General features: G+C 43.9%; 1 protein-coding gene and 1 long non-coding RNA gene across 5 annotated transcripts in view; one reads left to right on the top strand and one right to left on the bottom strand.

Moving 5' to 3' along the window:
• NMNAT1 (nicotinamide nucleotide adenylyltransferase 1) overlaps positions 1 to 19436 on the top strand; it is a 34382-nt gene that overhangs the window by 2983 nt on the left and 11963 nt on the right. For all 4 annotated transcript variants that reach the window (XR_009607069.3, XR_009607070.3, XM_060622130.3 and 1 more), the window contains exons 3-4: positions 15184 to 15354; positions 17121 to 17304. Coding sequence is in view for 2 of the 4 variants with exons in the window: in XM_060622130.3 (XP_060478113.1) it covers positions 15240 to 15354; positions 17121 to 17304 (299 nt within the window). In the remaining 2 variants the exon portion in view is untranslated. The remainder of the gene's footprint in view (positions 1 to 15183; positions 15355 to 17120; positions 17305 to 19436) is intronic.
• On the bottom strand, positions 4201 to 18375 carry LOC144617305 (uncharacterized). The gene is made up of 5 exons (XR_013557717.1): positions 18266 to 18375; positions 8827 to 8922; positions 6908 to 6970; positions 5848 to 5927; positions 4201 to 4332 (listed from the first exon to the last, which is right to left on the bottom strand). It is a non-coding gene; the product is annotated as an uncharacterized LOC144617305 (long non-coding RNA).

Genomic DNA, 19436 nt, shown 5'->3' with positions numbered 1-19436 from the left:
TCTGAGCCAACATAGGTCATGGAGAATTTCCTTAGTCTGTGAGGTGGTTGTCTAAACTGCGTAGCAGCTAAAAGGTAGCACAGTTTCAGAATATTTCATAAATTTTACTCATATCGGAAAGAGCATAATTTATATTTCATACGGTATCAGTAGCATGAAATAAATGTTTCTTAATGAAATTAACTCTCATGAAACCAGGTTTGGTTTTGGGGGTAACAAAACCATTAAAGTAAATGAAAATTCAGTTTTATACGTTACGGGTTAGTTAAAATACTGTTTTAAATTATGCTTTGAGTTATGTTTATCAGTTAAGAAATGTGATTTTGGGGCTCCTAGGTGGCTCAGTTGGTTGGGCATCCGACTTCAGCCCAGGTTGTGATCTCACGGTTTGTAGGTTTCAGCCCTGCCTGCTGACAGCTCAGAGCCTGGAGCCTGCTTCAGATTCTGTGACTCCCTCTCTCTGTCCCTCCCCCACCCGTTCTCTGTCTCTCAAAAATAAACATTTAAAAAAAAAAACAAAAAACGTGATTTTACTTTCTGAAGTTAGGAATGTTGCGTAACTTCAAGATACAGAAATAGGGGTGCCTGGCTGTCTCAGTCAGAAGAGCACATGGCTCTTAATTGTGAGTTCGAGCCCCATGTTGGGTGTAGAGATTACTGAAATTAATAAAAACTTGAAGGAAGGAAGGAAAGAAAGAATACCAAGCAGCCTTGGTCTTAAGCAGCCTCTTGCATTTAGAAACAGTCAGTTAAAATTTTCCCAACAGTGGGGCACCTGGGTGGCTCAGTTAAGCGTCTGCCTCTTGATTTCAGCTCAGGTGATGATCTCATGGTTTTGTGAGTTCGAGCCCCATGTTGGGCTCTGTGCACTGATCATGAGGAGCCTGCTTGGGATTCTCACTCTCCCTCTCTCTCTCTCTGCCCCTCCCCCACTCATGCTCTCTCTGTTTCTCTCAAAATAAATAAACTTAAATGTTCCAAATAGTGAAAAATAATTGGATTCTGAATATATTTTGAAGACGGAGCCATTAGGATTTCCCAATGGGGTGTGAGGGGCAAAAAGGCATTAAGGATGGTTTAGAGTACTTGGTCTTAGCAAGTGGAAGGATGGAGTTGTCATTACCTGAAGTTTTCAGGTAGATCAGGTTTGGGGGGTGGGATAAGACAGATCAAAAAAAAAAAAAAAAGGAAATTCCAATACAAATATTTGAGATATATTGATGTTTATCTGATATGTTAATATTTGGCTAATGAAGTCAGGAGAACATAAAAGTTTATGTTACTTAAAAATTTTTTTCACGTCTATTTTTGTGAGAGAGAGAGGAAGGGAGCTCGAATGGGAGAGGGGCAGAGAGCGAGGAAGACACAGAATCTGAAGCAGGTTCCAGGCTCCCAGCTGTCAGCACAGAGCCTGATGAGGGGCTCGAACGGTGAGATCATGACCTGAGCTGAAGTCGGATGCTTAACCAACTGAGTCACCCAGGCGCTCCTAGGTTGTGTTACTTTTAAAAAGTTTGTGTCGATCATAGTAAGAATTATTTCAGGGGCTTTCATGGTTAATGTATGGGTTACTCAGGTTTCTTTTTTTCCTCCAAGTTTTTATTTAAATTCCAGCTAGTAAACATACATATTTGGTTTGTTTCTGAGGTATATATGTTAGTTTGTTTTATTTATTTATTTTTTTAAGTAAGCTCTACACCCAATGTTGGGCTTGAACTCACAACCCCAAGATGCAGAGTCGCATGCTCTACCAACTGAACCAGCCAGGCGCCTGAGAATTTGGAGAGTTTTTTTGTATTTTTTGTTTTTTAAAGTAATCTCTACGCTTAATGTGGGGCTCGAATTCACAACCTGGAGATTGGGAGTTGCATGCTCTACAGACTAAGCCAGTCAGGCGCCCCCATCAAATTTCTAATTCCTAAGTTTCAACACTAGGTTTGGAATTTGGAAGGCACTCAGAAATGTCAGCATGTTGGATGGATAGTGTGTTTGTTAGGTAACTTCGCCTCCAGCAGGGGCCACCTGAATAGAGAAACAGGTGGAAACAGTCATTCCCACTTGTGAAGGTCTGTGCCTGTCATAGATGTGTTGGGAGATGTTTATATTGAATTTGATCCTCCTACCAATAGATAGTTCTTTTCCTCAAGAAATAGAGTTGTGTCTACTTCCTAAAGATGTGGAGAGCATCTGTGATTAACTAGCTCCTACTAAGAAACTCTAGAATCTATGAATACACACAGAAAAAGCAAGAAGACAAAAACCATCATGTAGGTCAGTTGGCTATTTTCTCTAGACAACAATCGACTGTTGTGATGCAGAAGATTTTTGTAACCCGTGGGGAGGAGATTGTGGTTAGTTTTATTCTAAAATTTCCCACTACGTTTTTAAAGAACAATAAATTGTTCAAATACACAATGTAAATCACTGTTTTTTGAAACCAAACCTTTGTGAGGTTTTTAGGTTTTTTTTGTTTTTTTTTTTTTTTTTGAGAGTGCTCGCAAGCGAGTGAGGGGCAGAGAGAGAGAGAGCTAGAGGGAGAGAGAAGCAGGGCTCACCCGAAGCAGGGCTCGTGTTCACCCAAAGTGGGGCTCGAGCTCACCCGATGTGGGACTCCACCTGACACACTGTGAGATCATGACCTGAGCCGAAGTCAGATGCTTAACGGACTGAGCTAGCCAGGTGCCTGAAACTAAACCTTCGCTCATTGCTAAGATTCACATTTTCCTTCTTCCTTTTCAGTGCTTATTTCTATAGCAGCTATCCAGCTGATGACAATATTTTCATGAAATAAAAAGGGAGATTCAGAGAGAGTAATGATCTTGAAAGAACGTCCTTATCTGGGGCGAATTTGGTCGTGGTGTCAATCTGGTGATTTGGGTTGAACTGTTCCTTTTTATCCATTGTCCGTACTAATTAATACTTAAAGACAGCTTTCTTTCAGATGGCTGGTTCTGATGCGCTTCCTGTTGTCTTAGCTGTGACGTCAGCCGACCACTTCACTCAGGAGTAGCAGGGTAGGAGCTGACCTGTTCGCGGGCAGCTGTCAGGTGGCGGGGCTGCCGAGACAGGCCTGGCCTGCCGACGACCTCCGTGGGAGGCGGGAGACCAGCAGGCCTCAAATGCCAACATCAGACCGTTGATGTAGCGCCTGGTCGTGCACAGGTCCCACTGCCCAGCCAGGTCAGCCCCAGGCCCGAGAAAAGTACTGCGGGATGAAGAAGGGGATCTCATTAAACGGAGTGGAAAGCACATGAAAAGGATGGCGTTTTATTTGCCATTCCGACCCTCTGTGCTTCCTCTTTACTTTGCTTTTCTAATTACTGTGCTTCTTGGAGCTCTGGCTTTAGGAGGAACCGGGCGTCTCTTACAGCAGGACAGCCCTGCCTGAGCATTTACTGCCTTGAAGGACTGCTAAGCCTTTGACAAGGACAGGTTGCTCGGGAAGTTTTGCTCACCTGTGGAAACCAAGCTGCCCACCGACAGCAGCACAGACAAGTAGTAAAGTTCAGGGGTCGTTTTTTCCTGGATTTGGGAGGAGAAAAGCACTGTGAGGAATACTTGTCTTTTAACTGGAACCCCTATTTACAGTGTTTTTGCCGAAAGGATTTCAACAATGGCCCCAGCTTAGCAGGAGATGGAAGGCTTGCTGCATACTTTGCAAAATGCAGTCCAACCGCTCCACTCTTCAGCGGTAGCTCAACTTTTTTTTTTCTTTTTAGTCTAATACAGTAGAATTTATCCGCAAAAAGAAAAATCTCTCCTGGAATTTTTATTTATTTATTTTTTAGCGTTTGCTTATTTTTGAGAGAGAAACAGAACATAAGCAGGGGAGGGGCCGAGAGAGAGAGAGAGAGAGAGATGGACAGAGAGAGATGGAGACAGAATCTGATGCAGACTCCAGGCTCTTGAGATGTCAGCACAGAGCCTGATGCGGGGCTCGAACTCAGGAACCATGAGATCATGACCTGAGCCAAAGTCAGACGCTTAACCAGCTGAACCACCCAGGCGCCCCTCTCCTGGAATTTTTAAACTTTCCCTGGTGAAATGTTTTAACTGTGGCACGTGTCTAATTAAGAATTCTGTCTCTACATACGTCTGTTTTTACTGTGAGTAGAAAATATTGAAGACTAATGGTGTATTATGTACAGCCAAGCTTTCAGATTAAGATGAGCCTTTAGAAATTCAGTACTTAAAAACATACACAGTCAGTTGCCAAAACTGTTAACACCACGGTATAGACTCCTTCACTGAAGGATCCCACACCAAATACAGCAAACATCCTCTTGAGTGCCTGTGGGACGGGCTCCATCTGCGTAAACAGCACAGTAAAACCTAAAAGGACATCAGAGCAGCATCGATTTACTAGATTTAATTATCTCTGAAATACATTCTTTTTTTTTTTAAGTTTATTTATTTTGAGAGAGACAGAGAAATTGTGAGTGGGGGAGGGCAGAGAAAGAGGGAGAATCGCCAGCAGGCTCCGCATTATCAGTGCAGAGCCCTTTGCAGGGCTCGAACTCCCTTACCATGGGTCATGACCTGGGTGGAAATCAGGAGTCTGATGCTAAACTGACTGAGCCACCCAGGCGGCCCACAGAAATACATTTTTGAATGCACGCCTAAACAGTGTATGTTTCCTCACTTCCCTCCTGTGGGACTCATGCTCAAAACCCAGCCAGGCTAAGGTTTTCCTTTAATATAGGTTGTGTTCTTAATATTGGTGGTGTTGGTAATAGGAACTATGACTGTTTTGTTTAATGATTCCTGTTATCTCATTTAAGCCTTAGCAAAACGAAGCAGGTAATTTATCTCCGGGTTATAAATGAGGTGGGGGAGCTCAGAGAGGTTAAGTAACTTGTCGTGGAGTGAATGTTTCAACTGGCCTCCCTCTGTCTCCAAAGCCAGTGCTTGCCACCATTACCTGTGTCGTCGCCTCTTGTGGAGCTGCGATTCAGTGGAAGACTCTAGAGCAGTTAGAGCAGTGCCCGAGGCCTTCGGTAACGATTTTTTCATTAAAGCTTAGGGACAATGCCTGGCTGGCTCAGTCAATGGATCATGTAACTCTTGATCTCGGGGTTGTGAGTTCGAGACCCATATTGGATCTAGAGGTTATTTAAATGGATAAAAATCTTTAAAAAAATGTAGGCATAGTTTTTATTTAAATTACACATCACTTGGGGCGCCTGGGTGGCTCAGTCGGTTAAGCGTCTGACTTCGGCTCAGGTCACGATCTCACGGTCCGTGAGTTCGAGCCCCGCATCGGGCTCTGTGCTGACTGCTCAGAGCCTGGAGCCTGTTTCAGATTCTGTGTCTCCCTCTCTCTCCGACCCTCCCCCGTTGATGCTCTGTCTCTGTCTCAAAAATAAATACGTGTTAAAAAAAAAAATTACACATCAGTCTTCTAAGCACACACACAGGCAAAGATAATCGAAATGTATTAAGACATTCCTAAAACTCCACATTTCAGAGTCCACTGCTTCTCTATTACTTTTTTATTTCAAGTTGTTGAGGTCCGTGTTCTTCTACACGGTATCGTCTCCAGTTCAGTAACCGTTTATTGAATGAGTAAATGAATCTAGTAATTTTTATAGCTAAAGAATTTTATAACACCAACACAAAATGTTTGCATTTAACTTAATTCGGTTTCATACTCAAAGGTTAGGACCACCGGAAGGACAACCTTCCCCAGAAGGTTACTAAGGAACTTTAAAAATTTCCTTCACCTGAATTTTAAACGTGAATTTTTTTCTTAAGTTTCAGTCTGTGAGCTCCTGAAGAGCAGGAAGTCCCGTCTTCCCCATTTTTGTCTCAGCGCACGTAATAAGTGCTTGATGAGTGTACACTTACCAATTGTGAAGAAAGTGAAGATGATATTACCAACCAGGTTGGTAAGGAGAGGTTGCCCGCAGTATCGGGAAGATCTGGGTCTAAAATCAATACACGGGGTCATACGTTAATTTATCAATTATTGGAAGAAATTCGCCCTGTAAGCACGATACCAGAAGGCACTAGCCCTTGAATTCTAATCTTAATTCTGGCCTTGGGTTCATTTGGTTCCAGGCAACTCCCTTTTATTAACTGCAAATTAACGCTGCTAAATAGCCTACTAGTAATATTGAGAGTTGTTAATATTTCTGATCGGTGGACAAATAATGTTTACTGTCTTTCTAATTCATGTTAACTTGATATTTCGGTGGAAAATATCAAGAAGATAGTTTGTGGGAATTCTGGCCTTCTGGAGTAAGGAAGTTGGTCTAACTGCACACAAAACTCCTAGACCTAAGTTGGAAAATTTGAATTAGGCTAATTCCAGGGAGTGTCACGGTTCCCATTTCTGTTTTGTCCCTTTTGTGGATTCTCGGTTTTCAGATTATTTCAGACTTTCCACATGTTTAGAGCTGCAGTTTTTTATTCTGAATGTATCAGGTTGCATTTATTTCATTTGTCCAGTGACAGAGTTATTAGCTGACTGACCTTTTCCGCAAGACTAATGTCCAACATAGAATCTGAAATAAGGTATCAAGTCATAATCTGGTCACGTATATCTATGTCGCCCTCGGCCCTGCAGACGTTAGCTCATGCTAGGCTGTTGAGACTGGGCTCTAGGGAATCCATAAGTGGAAACATTGGTGCCCTCGTTGTCTCCCATCTAACAGCTTCTTGTACTAAAAGAAGGAAGTGTTAAAACTCCATCTGCCCAAATCCCAACTGTTCTGTTCATATTGAGATTTTTGACTTTTTCAAAGAGGTGAAGCAGGTGACCACCATTGATAACAGGGACAAAAACATGGGTCAGGCTGCAGTTAAACTCATCACAGGAATGGCAGAGCGCACCAGAACCATCTCCAGAGGTCAGGCCCACATGCTGAGCTGCCCTGTGCTGGGGGTGGGGGGTGAAAACACTTACCTTAGCAGAACATACAGCTGGAGGACTAGAGCGGTGGTCCCCAACAAGAACACCGTCACTTGGCTGCGTGAGACACAGCGAGTTACGTTTTACATTACTTCTTTAGTGATCAAATGGCTTCAAGAAACCGAATTTAGGTTCTGTTTCATGACAGTGTCACATTAGACCACAGAGAGAAAGTTTTAAACATAACAAAGATGACTTGAGATCCATTCCATTTGAGCACAATTATGTCTAATAAAACTTCACGAAGATTAGAACTGCCATTTCCTGAACTCCTACTACGTAGCAGGTGCTGTGGATACTGGTCCCCAAGGGATCTTTAGAACCTTGGTTCCTTTACTGTGACTTGTAAGTTCATGCCTTAAGACAACTCACAGATAATAGTGAAAGTTAACATTCATCATGAGTAGACAAATGTGTCAAACATTTTTATTCACTTTTGTATTTAATATGCACAAAATCCAATGAGATAGGGACTCTGGTTCCCCATTTCATAAATGAGGAAACAGACTCAGAAAGACTAAGTGTCTTGTCCAAGGACAAACACCCAGTAGTGATAGAGCTAGAGTTTGGAGCCGGGTCTGAGAGTCCTGACCATGGCCCTGTGCTGTGCCAGCCGCTGCCTCCTGCCACCCGGTTCTCATGGGGTGTAACCAATAAACAGAGTAAGCCGACCCATCCAGCTTCCACAACCAGATGAAGTCTGCTGTTTCTGCTCATTTTTGAAATTCTTTTGAAATTACATGTACTTACATGCAACAGAAGATAGTGTAAGATAATATAAAATCCATGCATATGAGAATATCTTAATCTGAAAATAATAATACAAGATCCATGCATATAAGATCTTCCTCAGTAACTGATAGTTCTCTTTCTTCATCATAAGCTCTGTTATTTACCTTGATTATTTTATAAATGAGGTTTAGCACTGAGGGACCTTAGGGTATCTAGAAATTAAATCTACCCAAAGACACAGATTTATCCCTGTTGAAAGTATTAAAAAAAAAAATAGTCTCAAAATATACCCCTAGACTGTTTAAAGCAGTGAAACATTGTTACAACTAGAATACGGTTAGAGGCTTGATGGGACCTTTTTGAAAGGAATAGCATCTTTTTAGGGGTATAAATTCCAATCAGTTGACAAGTCAACGCATTAACATTCAGTCAACATAGATTTAATTATATTGAGCATTCTGAAATGTTACAAGATGGTTAACTTTTTCAGTGTTAACATTGAAAAAACTGACTTAATGTTTACAAAATGTTTCGGGGCGCCTGGGTGGCGCAGTCGGTTAAGCGTCCGACTTCAGCCAGGTCACGATCTCACGGTCCGTGAGTTCGAGCCCCGCGTCAGGCTCTGGGCTGATGGCTCAGAGCCTGGAGCCTGTTTCCGATTCTGTGTCTCCCTCTCTCTCTGACCCTCCCCCGTTCATGCTCTGTCTCTCTCTGTCCCAAAAATAAATAAACGTTGAAAAAAAAAAAATTAAAAAAAAAAAAAAAAAAAATGTTTCATTAATGTTTACATCTCAGTATTTTTCAAACCTGAGAAAGTCACCGGGCGCCTGGGTAGCTCGGTCAGTTAAGCATCCAACTCTTGGTTTTGGCTCAGGTTGTGGTCTCATGGTTTCATGGGGTCGAGCCCCCTGTAGGGTTCTGTGCTGGCAGCACTGAGCCTGCTTGGGATTCTCTCTCCCTCTCCCTCTCCCTCTGCCCCTCCGCCTCTCACACGGTGTCTGTCTCTTTCAAAATAAATAAACTTTAAAAAAAATTTAAGAAAGTATTATACGTCAGCTATATTTCAGTTTTTTAAAAGAAAAATGTGATTTAAAAATTGAAAGTAAATTTTAGTTCAATGTCAAGACTGTCTCAGGAAGAAATGAGTTTTTTGTTATAGCAAGCTGGGGAGGGTCACTTACAGCCTGAGCCGGTATGATCTCGGCAGCCAGCAGTGCAGGTGGTAGGCTGTGTGGGCCAGACAGAAGTGAATCATGGGGATGCTGGTCCTTGAGCACCTGGAGCAAAGCAAGGAGGACCCAGAACGGCCCTGTTAGAGCTTCCAAACTACTCCTCCCATTTGTCACCAGCTTGTCCCCTTTCCCTACCCACATATCGTGGTACCTTGCAGCGATACAGAGGAAGTACTTTTCTTGGAGAGGGACGGATCCTTGTTTTTTTAAACACCCTGGGCTACAGTGGAGGGTGACTGTAACTCAATTCTTCAGTGGTTTTAAAGGTCTAGAGTCTAGTGTGAGCTCAAGTTGTCTGTCTTCATGATGAATTAATAGAACTGAGCCGGATATTTGAGATAGGTTGTGAATGTGACCAGGGAGAAAGCTTCCTTCAGCTAAGAGATCAGCTTGCTCCAGCCCCTTGCCCAGCCTTTCCCCTGAGGGGGGTGGGGAGACTGGAAACCTGAGTGCATCCCCAAGGTTGGGGAGGAGCTCTAAGCTCTTTGTTCTGTCCTTCCCTGAACAGCAGACCGCTCCTTGGGGACCCAAACCTCCCCTTACAGCTTTATTGTTCTTCCTGCCCACAGCTCAATCTCCCGTGGGGAGTGGTGTCTGAAACTTAAGGTGGGCGGGGCTGGAACTGACAGGCTCTCATTGATCATGCTCAGAAGCTGGCAGGATACCCTGATTTCCCTGTGGGCCCTGTCGGGCATGTCGTAGTCACCACCACCCCAATAACCACAGGCACTCTGTATGGGAATTGGGGGGTAGGGATGGGAGGGGTGGGAACAAGCCCCAAGTGAGCCCTGGTATCATCCTTGAGCTGATAATTGAAAGGTAGGACATTTAAATCATTCTTATGAATTAACTCATTTTTTTAAATGCTATGTGGAGCATTACCGACCCTTCTCTCTTTATTTCTTATCAACAATTAGCAGTGTCCCTGTGACCCCTACCACTATGCTTTGTTGGGAGAAAGCCTCAAATGTTTATTGAATAAATGTTTATTTCCATTCTCACTGACTATTTAAATTGAGGGACTCAAAACTTTGTAACTGGCCTCCAGTCACATGACTTGTAACTGGTCTTGTTTTGCCCCTTCCAGTTAATCCCACAGCATCACCATCATCAGTGTTGTCACTTCCCTCCCAAGTAACAGCTGCCGTTTATTTTAGCACTGTTCTAGGGAATATGCAAGCACGTTGCCATGTATTAGTCTCAGAATTAATCCTCACGGTGACTGAAATTGGTTGTCATTATCCCTGTTTTACAGATATGGAAACTTAAGACTTGTAATTAAGTGATTTGGTTAAGCTGATAAAATCAATTAAGGTTGCAAGTCCCCATGTCTTATTATTTTTCTAAAACATTGTGTAGAACCGTGTTGTAACTCTGTTGCCCAGAAACCTTCAAAGGTTCCCATTGCCTGAGGGGTTAACATGCACTTTTCTCACCTCCTCAACCAGGAGGGCTCATTTCCAAACTACACAGCTCTGGTTTAATGCCTCCCCCCACCCCCCGCCACCTTTTTTTATTTATTTCTTTTGAAAGAAAGAGAGGAGAGAGAGAATCCCAAGCAGGCTCCATGCTGTCAGCACAGAGCCCAACTCAGGGCTTGATCTCAAACCATGAGATCATGACCTGAGCTGAAATCAAGAGTCAGTGAGGGACGCCCGGTGGCTCAGTCAGTTAAGCGTCTGACTTCGGCTCAGGTCACGATCTCACTGTTTGTGAGTTTGAGCCCCGCGTTGGGCTCTGTGCTGACAGCTCGGAGCCTGGAGCCTGCCTCTGATTCTGTGTGTCCCTCTCTCTCTGCCCCTCCCCTGCTCACGCTGTCTCTCTCTGCCTCTCAAAAATAAATAAATGTAAAAAAAAAATTTTTTTTTAAAAAGTCAGATGCTCAACCTACTGAGCCACCCAGGTCTCCCATTTTTCTTTTGATGAGTGAGCCTAGGAATCAGGAATCAAGTGGCCCTGGGTCTGGCACTCACTGTCTTTGTCCAATGAGAGCATAGAATCTGAGCAAAAGTGACTTGGTCACCCTGGCACTTGGGTCTAGACATTGTTGGGCTATAAATCGGTGGTCCTGACACAGGTTGTTTGAGCCCTGGGAAGTCTTGGAAGTGCACAGCGAGGTATATGACAGCCTCTATTTCCAGCGCATTTTCAACCCACTGTTGATCTCAGATGTTTGTAATACTGAAAAGTTAGAAAAACGTAGATGTCCAGTGGTGGAAGATTAACTAGAAAAACGAAATATCTAACAATAGCTTATTTTTTGGAACAAGCTAAATGACTTTGGCCAAATTTGTTTTTGGTGGTGAGGCTTGAATGATAGGTGTGTGAACGCATTTTATCCATTGAAAAGTATCATACAGCTGTGTGTTTATTATCTTTCATTGTATTTCTACATTAATTGGAAAAATACTCCAGCCTGTATAGGTAATTCCCCCAAAGTTCCCCACATGCTTCTAGCAATTTGGCATCATTGGAATTATATTTATAAGCTCTCAGAATGATTCTTTTGAAACATAATTTGGATATATAAGAATATTTTTTAGAGACGCCTGGGTGGCTCAGTCAGTTAGGCGTCCGGCTCTTGGTTTCAGCTCAGGTCATGAGCTCACAGTTCGTGAGTTCAAATTCTGCTTGGGGCTCCGTGCTGACAGTGCAGAGCCTGCTTGGGATTCTCTTTCACTCCCTTGCTCTCTGTCCCTCCCCATTCGTGCGTATGTACTCTCTCAAGTGAATAAACTTAAAAAAATATTTTTTTAAAATTTTACAATAACAAAACTATTTTTTGATAGTTAATAAGCAGTTTATCAAAAAACCCAAAACTGAGTGATTTGAGTTTAAGAGATTTGAAGGCTCACTGTGTTGGGGAGCAACAACTCCTGTGTTCTCAGAAGTCTTTCTAGCTGGACTAAGAATCAGAGTGACATGAGGGGGCTGAGAGGAATAAAACCACTGTAACAGGTGTACATATGGGGGATCCACATAGACACAGCAATTCCAAAGTCAGGCAACATGAGGTCTGTATGTCACTCTGAAGTCAGAAGGGGTGGGGGTCTGTGTTTTCAGAGGAGAGTAATGCGCTTTGTGGGGCGATAAAAACATGTTTGGTAATTAGACGTTTGCCCTGCTATACAGATGGGTCACTCAGATAAAATTTATCTCCGCTAATAACCCTTATTCTGAGAAGGACCTCCAATTTAGATTCTTCTGTGTTCTTAAGGGAGGGACAGAAGTTTCTCTTGAGCCCACAGGGTTCTCAATACCTTCTGCTCAAAATAATCCACATGCCAAACTGGCACGTTCTGAACCTCTTCAGCTGACTCCCAGCACAATGAATGAAAAAGACCCCCACTAAGACACAACATTGTGGCATTTCAGATTCAGAGCATTGGGGATAAAGAAAACATCCTACAAATCTTCCAAAAAGAAAAAAGGTATGTAAAAAAGGAAAAGAATCAGAATGGCATTAGACTTTCAGCAGTAGTGTGGTATGCTAGGAGACAATGAAGAAATGCATTCATAATTTTAAAAGAAAATAATTTCAACTTGCTTTTTTCTCAGCTAAGCCGTTCATCTCTGAAGGAAGGATAAAGACATGACCAAACTTATTTCCCATGTACCTTTTATTATGAAGCTACTTGAGGATACATTCTAGAAAAATCAGGACATAAACCAAGAAAGACATGATGCAGGCCTCAGAAATAGGGTATCTGACTCAGAAGAGAGATGAAAAGGTTTCAGAATGATAGCTGTACAAAGGATTAGAGACTTTCAGTCCACATTAGAGAATGAGTTCCGGGAGAAAAACCCTTCAGGATAAAAACCAGAGTCAATAGAGTAATAATGTTTGGTTGAACCATTTGAAATTCATGTTTTTGTAGATTAAAAAGAGTTGAACTATAGCGACATTATGTGCAGCATTAATAGTAGCTACATTCACAGTGTGTTTATGTCTTGTCAAAAGCAGTTGCGTGTATTGTCTCGCTTAATCCTCATGATGGTCACAAGGTAGGTACTGTTATTTTCTCTATTTTAAGATTGAGAAAACCGGGACAAAGGAAGATGAGGTTAAGGTCAGGTTGTCCTAGGTCATCCAGCCCATGTAGGTGATTTCTATGCAGGCAGTCTGGTTTCAGAGCATAGGTTGCTTCCCGCCCCCCCCCCCCATAATGTCTCTAATAATGTCTCTGCCCAACATGGGGCTTGAACTCGTGACCCGGAGATCAAGAGTTGCGTGCTCTACCAACTGAGCCAGCCAGGTGCCCCACAGAGCATAGGTTCTTAACTGTTGTGCTATAACAGACAGGAGATTGGAGGATACTGTTCTGTGGAATCCGGCCAGTCCCAGGAGCGAGACCTGCAACACTGACCGCCAGGTTACCATACAGTGAAGCCCATTATGCATGGGCCCTACTCACCCACTCAGAACTTCCTATCAGCTCTTGTTGAAAGAAACTGAAAATGTATCATTCATGTTGGTAGAGAGATAAGAGAATGCATTGGTGAAAGAACAGAATACCATAAAAAGGAACATTTAGAGGACAAAGGTCTTTTTTTTTCTCTAAGTTTATTTATTTATTTTGAGAGAGAGAGAGAGCACAAGCAGGTGAGGGGCAGAGAGAGAAAGAGAATCCCAAGCAGGCCCCATATTGTCAGCACGGAGCCCGACACGGGTCTCAACCCCACAAACCGTGAGATCACGACCTGAGCAGAAATCAAGAGTTGGACGCTTAACCCACTGAGCTACCCTGACGCCCCTAGAGGACAAAGGTCTTTAAAATGAAGGCTATAATAGCAGAACTGAAAATCAGCTCAACAGATGGAGGATGGAGTTGAGAATATCTAGAAAGCGGGAAAAGAAAAGAAAATGAGAAGACCAGTCCAGCTGCCTCAGCTCCAAATAATAGCCATTTCCAAAGAGAACAAAGAAAACGGAAGGCAGAATGTCATCATTCAAGGACCTTTCCCAGAACTGAAGTTTATGAGCCTCAAGTTTGAAAGGGTCTGCCCAGTGCCCAGCACAACAGATGAAAATAGAGTCACACTAGAAGACATCATTGTAAAATTTCGGAACGCTGGGGACAAAGAGAAGATCTCACAAGCTTCAGGGGAGGAAAAATGTAAGTCACATTCAAAGGATCCAGAATTGGGAGTGACTTTGGGTTTATCGCTGTTAACGCTGCAATCTACAAGCATATGCCTTCACAACTCTAGGAGAAGACAGGTTTCAACACAGACTAGAAACTATAGATATGCATGTAGAAGTTTGGGAATAGGCAGTGAGGGTGTGTGAGAGCTAATCCTCATGGATCATCATAGTAAACAGGTACTGTTTACTTTGGATAAATTTAGAAATAGCATTATAAGCACATAGTATAGAAATATGGTAGAATCTACCAGAAGAAATAGCTGAAAAAGTTAAAAGTGCTTGCTTTTAAGGGAGCTGCATAGAGGGTTTGGTGAGCAGGATGTGGCCAATGACTGTTGGGTTTCATTATGGGCCTTTTGCTGCCTCGTAATTTCTGAATCTATCTGAGTTCATTTAATAAAAGTTTAAATCTGTTGTCTTGTATTACTTCATTAGGGTTATAGAAGGATCAAATGGAATAATATGAAAAAAGGTTTGTAAATTGTAAACTGTTCCTGAGCTGAAAGTGATAATGTGATCATGTTGACTAAGAGGCCGACTACTGTCTTGAAGGGCAGGTTGTCAGGGAGTTCCGTTTACGTGGTAGTTGATAACATCATTGTATCAGCTAACTGGAGCCGCAGTAGGGCAGTCATAAAACTTCAGCAGCATGCACGTTTCATTTTTGCTTATGAGTCTAGGGTCAGCTTGTGGGTTTGTTGATGTAAGCCAGGCTCAGCTGATCTCACCTGGGCTGTGTGTCTGAGCACGTCGTCTGCGGTTTGGCTGGTGCAGGATGGCCTCAGCCGCACAGCCAGTGGTTGGCTGTCAGCGGGGGCACCAGCTGTCTCCCGCGTGTTCTGTCCAGCGGGTTGGCCTCGGCTTGTTTTCATGGCAGAGGAGGGAGGCCAAAAGAGAGCAGAAGTGTGCAGACCTCAAAGGCCTGGGCTCAGAACTAGCACACTGTCCTAACTGCCACATTCTCTTGTCCGAAGCAAGTCACAAAGAGGGGGAAGGAGATTCCATCCCTTTCTGGCAGGAGCTGCAAATTCACAGTGAAAAGGAAGGGTGGAGAAATGGGGCTGTCCTTGTCATCGAAGCCAAATATTTTTATCCATTCACTTGGAATGTGAAAGGCCACTGAAGACCTATAACTGAACGTATGTTCTTTTCCTTTGCAGACAACGAGCAGGGTGTCTGAGTTTTCCATTTAGATCAACAACTTCAAATTCTTAGCATGGAGAATTCAGAGAAGACAGAAGTGGTTCTTCTTGCTTGTGGCTCCTTTAATCCTATCACCAACATGCACCTGAGGCTATTTGAGCTGGCCAAGGACTACATGAACGGAACAGGTAGGAACAGTAGCCAAAAGCAATGATAGGGTTCAGGCCACTACCCCAAAATATGGCCCTTTGTCACGTTGGACATTTTAAGCTGAAGCAGTTTGAAAAAATGGCAGAAACAGGAAGGTCACTCTGACCTCCTCCCCACCCTTCTTGGAAGCAGCTCAAAAAACCTTCATATCAGGGGCACCTGGGTGACTCAGTCAGTTAAGTATCCAATTCTTGGTTTCTGCTCAGGTCATGATCTCAGGGTTGTGGGATCGAGCCCTGCGTTGGGCTCTGTGCTGACAGCGTGGAGCCTGCTTGGGATTCATTCTCTCTCTCTCTCTCTCTCTCTCTCTCTCTCTCTCTCTCTCTCTCTCTCCCTCTCTCCCTCCCTCCCTCCCTCCCCCCTCTCTCTTTCCCCCTCTCTCTTTCCCCCTCTCTCTTTCCCCCTCTCTCTCTGCCTCTTCCCTGCTTGTGCTCATTCTCATGCTCTCTCGAAATAAATAAATAAACTTAAAAAAAACGCCAACCAACTAACCAAACAAACCTTCCTGTGGGAGGTGCCCTCCCTATACCGGGAGGAAAGGAGCATCCTTATTACTAAAGGCAAATCAATGCCTAGAAGAATCTAAACTAACAGGCCTTGCTAAATTTCCCTGAATTTTGTGAACGTACCTCAAACTCTTTGCCCTACCATTTTTCTCTACAACTGTCCGCTCTTCACCAAACCTGACATAAAAATACCCAGGTTTAACTGTTATTTCCTTACGAAGGTACCACGTAACATAAGCCTTCTATTAAATAAATTTCTATGTTTTTTCCTGTTTTTCTTTGTCAGTTTAATTTTTATTTTTATTTTTTTATTATTTTGTAATGTTTTTATTTATTTTGAGACAGAGACAACATGAGCAGGGGAGGGACAGAGAGAGAGGGAGACACAGAATCCGAAGCAAGCTCCCGGCTCGGAGCTGTCAGCATAGAGCACGACGCAGGGCTCAGGCTCACGGACTGTGAGATCATGACCTGAGCTGAAGTCGGACGCTCAACTGACTGAGCCACCCAGGCGCCCCATTGTCAGTTTAATTTTTAGACCCAGCCAGGGACCCAAGGAGGGTCAAGGAAAATGATTTTCTCCCCTACATAATATATTTGTAATGTAAAGGATCATGCTATATGCTGATAGATAGATGGACGCCTGGGTGCTTAAACTCACCAGTAATCCTAATAATTGGGGAATGAAGATAAAAAACGAGGTCTAGTGTGCCCATCACATGGACAAAAATGTTCAAACTTGATAATGTCAAGTATCAGAAGTTGAGGAGAAATGGGCTCTCGTATACACTGTAAGTGAACAATACCAATTGATTAAGGGTTTTTACAAGGCAATTTGGCAATATCAAAATTTAGATTGTGTAGGGGGTGGGGAATTAGTGATGAATGGGGACAGAGTTTCAGTTGGAGAAGGTGCAAAAGTTCTGGAGACGGATGGTCGGATGGCTGCAGAGATGTGAATGTGCCTGATGTCCCTGAGCTGTACAATGAAGGCAGTCAACGTGGCGAATTTTATGTTATGACTGTTTCACCTCGTTTATAAATGAGTGGGTGGATGGATGGAAAGAAAGAAAGAAAGAAAGAAAGAAAGAAAGAAAGAAAGAAAGAAAGAAAACCTAAATCCCTTTTCTGAAACCCCAGGGGGCGGGACTCTGTTATAAAACCAGAGTGATGATAATCCTTCCTGTGTGTAAAATCTGACTTGTTACACCTCGCTTCAAATCTGACTCTTTATCCAGGAAAATACAGGGTCATCAAAGGCGTCATCTCTCCTGTGGGCGATGCGTATAAGAAGAAAGGACTCATCTCTGCCCACCACCGAGTTATCATGGCAGAATTAGCCACCAAGAATTCAGAATGGGTGGAAGTTGACACCTGGGAAAGTCTTCAGAAGGACTGGGTAGAGACCTTGAAGGTGCTAAGGTATTCATGGTGAGGTCGGCTTTGTCAGTCCTGCGGGAATGGGCTGGGCCTTTTTGCCTTGTGTCAGTGTGGCCCGTGTCTGTGAACAGAACACGTTTGCAAACCGTGACCAGGGTGGGGAGGGCGTTTTCATGGGCTGTGCTGTTCCCTCGTAAGGTTACGTCTCATGTGTGGGGTGTGGCGGCTCCTTAGCCTTCATGTCCTTCATCGTGTTGTTAGGTGTTTGCGTGCTCGTTACTATTGCACCTCTGTGGGAGACAGCATCCACGGAGAAGCCTGCCTGGTCTATCGGGGCCCCGAATGAGAAAGGCAAAATCATAAGAAGACATTGTTGTCGTTAATCTTCTTAAGTTTAAAAGAGAGAGGCAGGTAGGGGCTCCTGGGTGGCTCAGTTGGTTAAGCATCTGACTTTATGATCTCACTGCTCATGGATTCGAGCCCCACATCAGACACTGCTGACAGCTCAGAGCCTGGAGCCTGCTTCAGACTCTGCGTCTCCCTCTCTCTCTGCCTCTCTCTCTCTCTCTCTCTCTCTCTCTCTCTCTCAAAAATAAACATTAAAAAAAATTTTTTTAAAAGAGAGAGGCGGGTAATTTAAACAAGAGAAGCCATGGTGCCTGGTCATGGACAGTCCTGATTTTGGGTGTTGCTTCCATGATGGCATACTGGGTTTGTCCCAGATCGCTGTGCTCGTACCTTAGAAACATTTCCCGCTAAGGATTCAGAAACTAGAGTGAGCAACAGCTAATTAATTATTACTTAATGTTATCTTTCTGAAAAACCTTTCCATCTAATGTCAGTTCTTAGAGTTCTGAGCCTTCTGGTTCTGACCACATCAGTTAGGGTTTGGACAGGAAATAGAGACCACCCTGATTGTTTTAAGCAGAAAGGGATTTAGGTGCTCGTGCAGAAGTGTCAGAGGGCTGGAGGAGGGGAAGTTGGGTTTGTTTCAAGGTCATACCTCCTTTAGCTGCGGTGGCCATTCAGAAAGCGGTTCCTTTCCCTGTCCCCACAAATGCGGCTGTTAAGCTGTCCCAGTCTCCTAAAGTTGGTGACTGGACAGTGGAATACAGGATCTGGCCACTGTGCTCACTCCGTAAGAGGTTGCTTCTCAGGCTCCACAGCCCAGAAAGATGGCCTGTGCCTCCCGTCTTCCTTCCAGCTCTCTTGTGAGTGAACCCCATCGGCGGAATCTCTCTCACGTGAGAACCTCTGGGAGGTGTTTCCGGGGGAAGATAGGACACCAGGCCAGCAGAGGCTATCTGGCACAGCAGCTTATCGAGAGGAACGGCTTTTCAGACTTGGCAGGGAGAAGTCAGCCCTCTTCACTGGCCAGAAATTCTCCCATCAGATACCAGCCTTCTGCATCCACGACCTTACCCAGCCCCCTCCCTGACAGCCTTGCTGTCCGTTACATATTAACGCAGCTGTTCAAGAGCGAAGGGAGTTAGGGGCACAGGACACACTTGGCTCCCCAGGTGTAGCTCATGTTGGGTAACCGCACGGTTGTAAAGCACTGGGCATCCTGCTGCCGATCCAGAACGAGGCTGCCCGTGAGTCCCGCCGGTGGTCCCTTCCTTCTAGGCTTCAGGCACTTGTCGTCTCTAGGACCTTATCCTTGGTGTTGTGGCTCTCCACTACTAGGTGAAGCCACACTCTTCAGTGGTCAAGAGTGTGGGCTCTGGAAGCAGACTGCTGGGGTTCAAGCACCGGCTCCGCTACCTATAAGCTAAGTGACCTTGGGCAAATTAGAGTTCTCTCTCAATGGGGATAATAAGCAGTTCTGATATAATGCTGGCAATAAGAGAGTGCTTTACTTTTTTTTTAAGTTTTATTTATTTATTTATTTTTAAATTTTTTTTTTTTTTTTTTACATTTATTTATTTTTGAGAGACAGAGAGAGACGGTGCAAGCAGGGGAGGGGCAGAGAGAGAGGGAGACACAGAATCCGAAGCAGGCTCCAGGCTCCGAGCTGTCGGCACAGAGCCCGACGGGGGGCTCGAACCCACGAACCGTGAGATCATGACCTGAGCTGAAGTCGGACACTTAACCAACTGAGCCACCCAGGCACCCCTAGTTTTATTTATTGAAGTAATCTCTACACCCAGCGTGGGGCTCAAACTCACAACTCC

Source organism: Panthera onca, chromosome C1 (genome assembly GCF_046562875.1).
Source record: "Panthera onca isolate mPanOnc1 chromosome C1, mPanOnc1 haplotype 2, whole genome shotgun sequence".
In the NCBI taxonomy this organism is placed as follows: domain Eukaryota; kingdom Metazoa; phylum Chordata; class Mammalia; order Carnivora; family Felidae; genus Panthera; species Panthera onca.
Note: the sequence above shows the minus strand (reverse complement) of the source record. Positions and strands in the feature narration are given on the sequence as shown.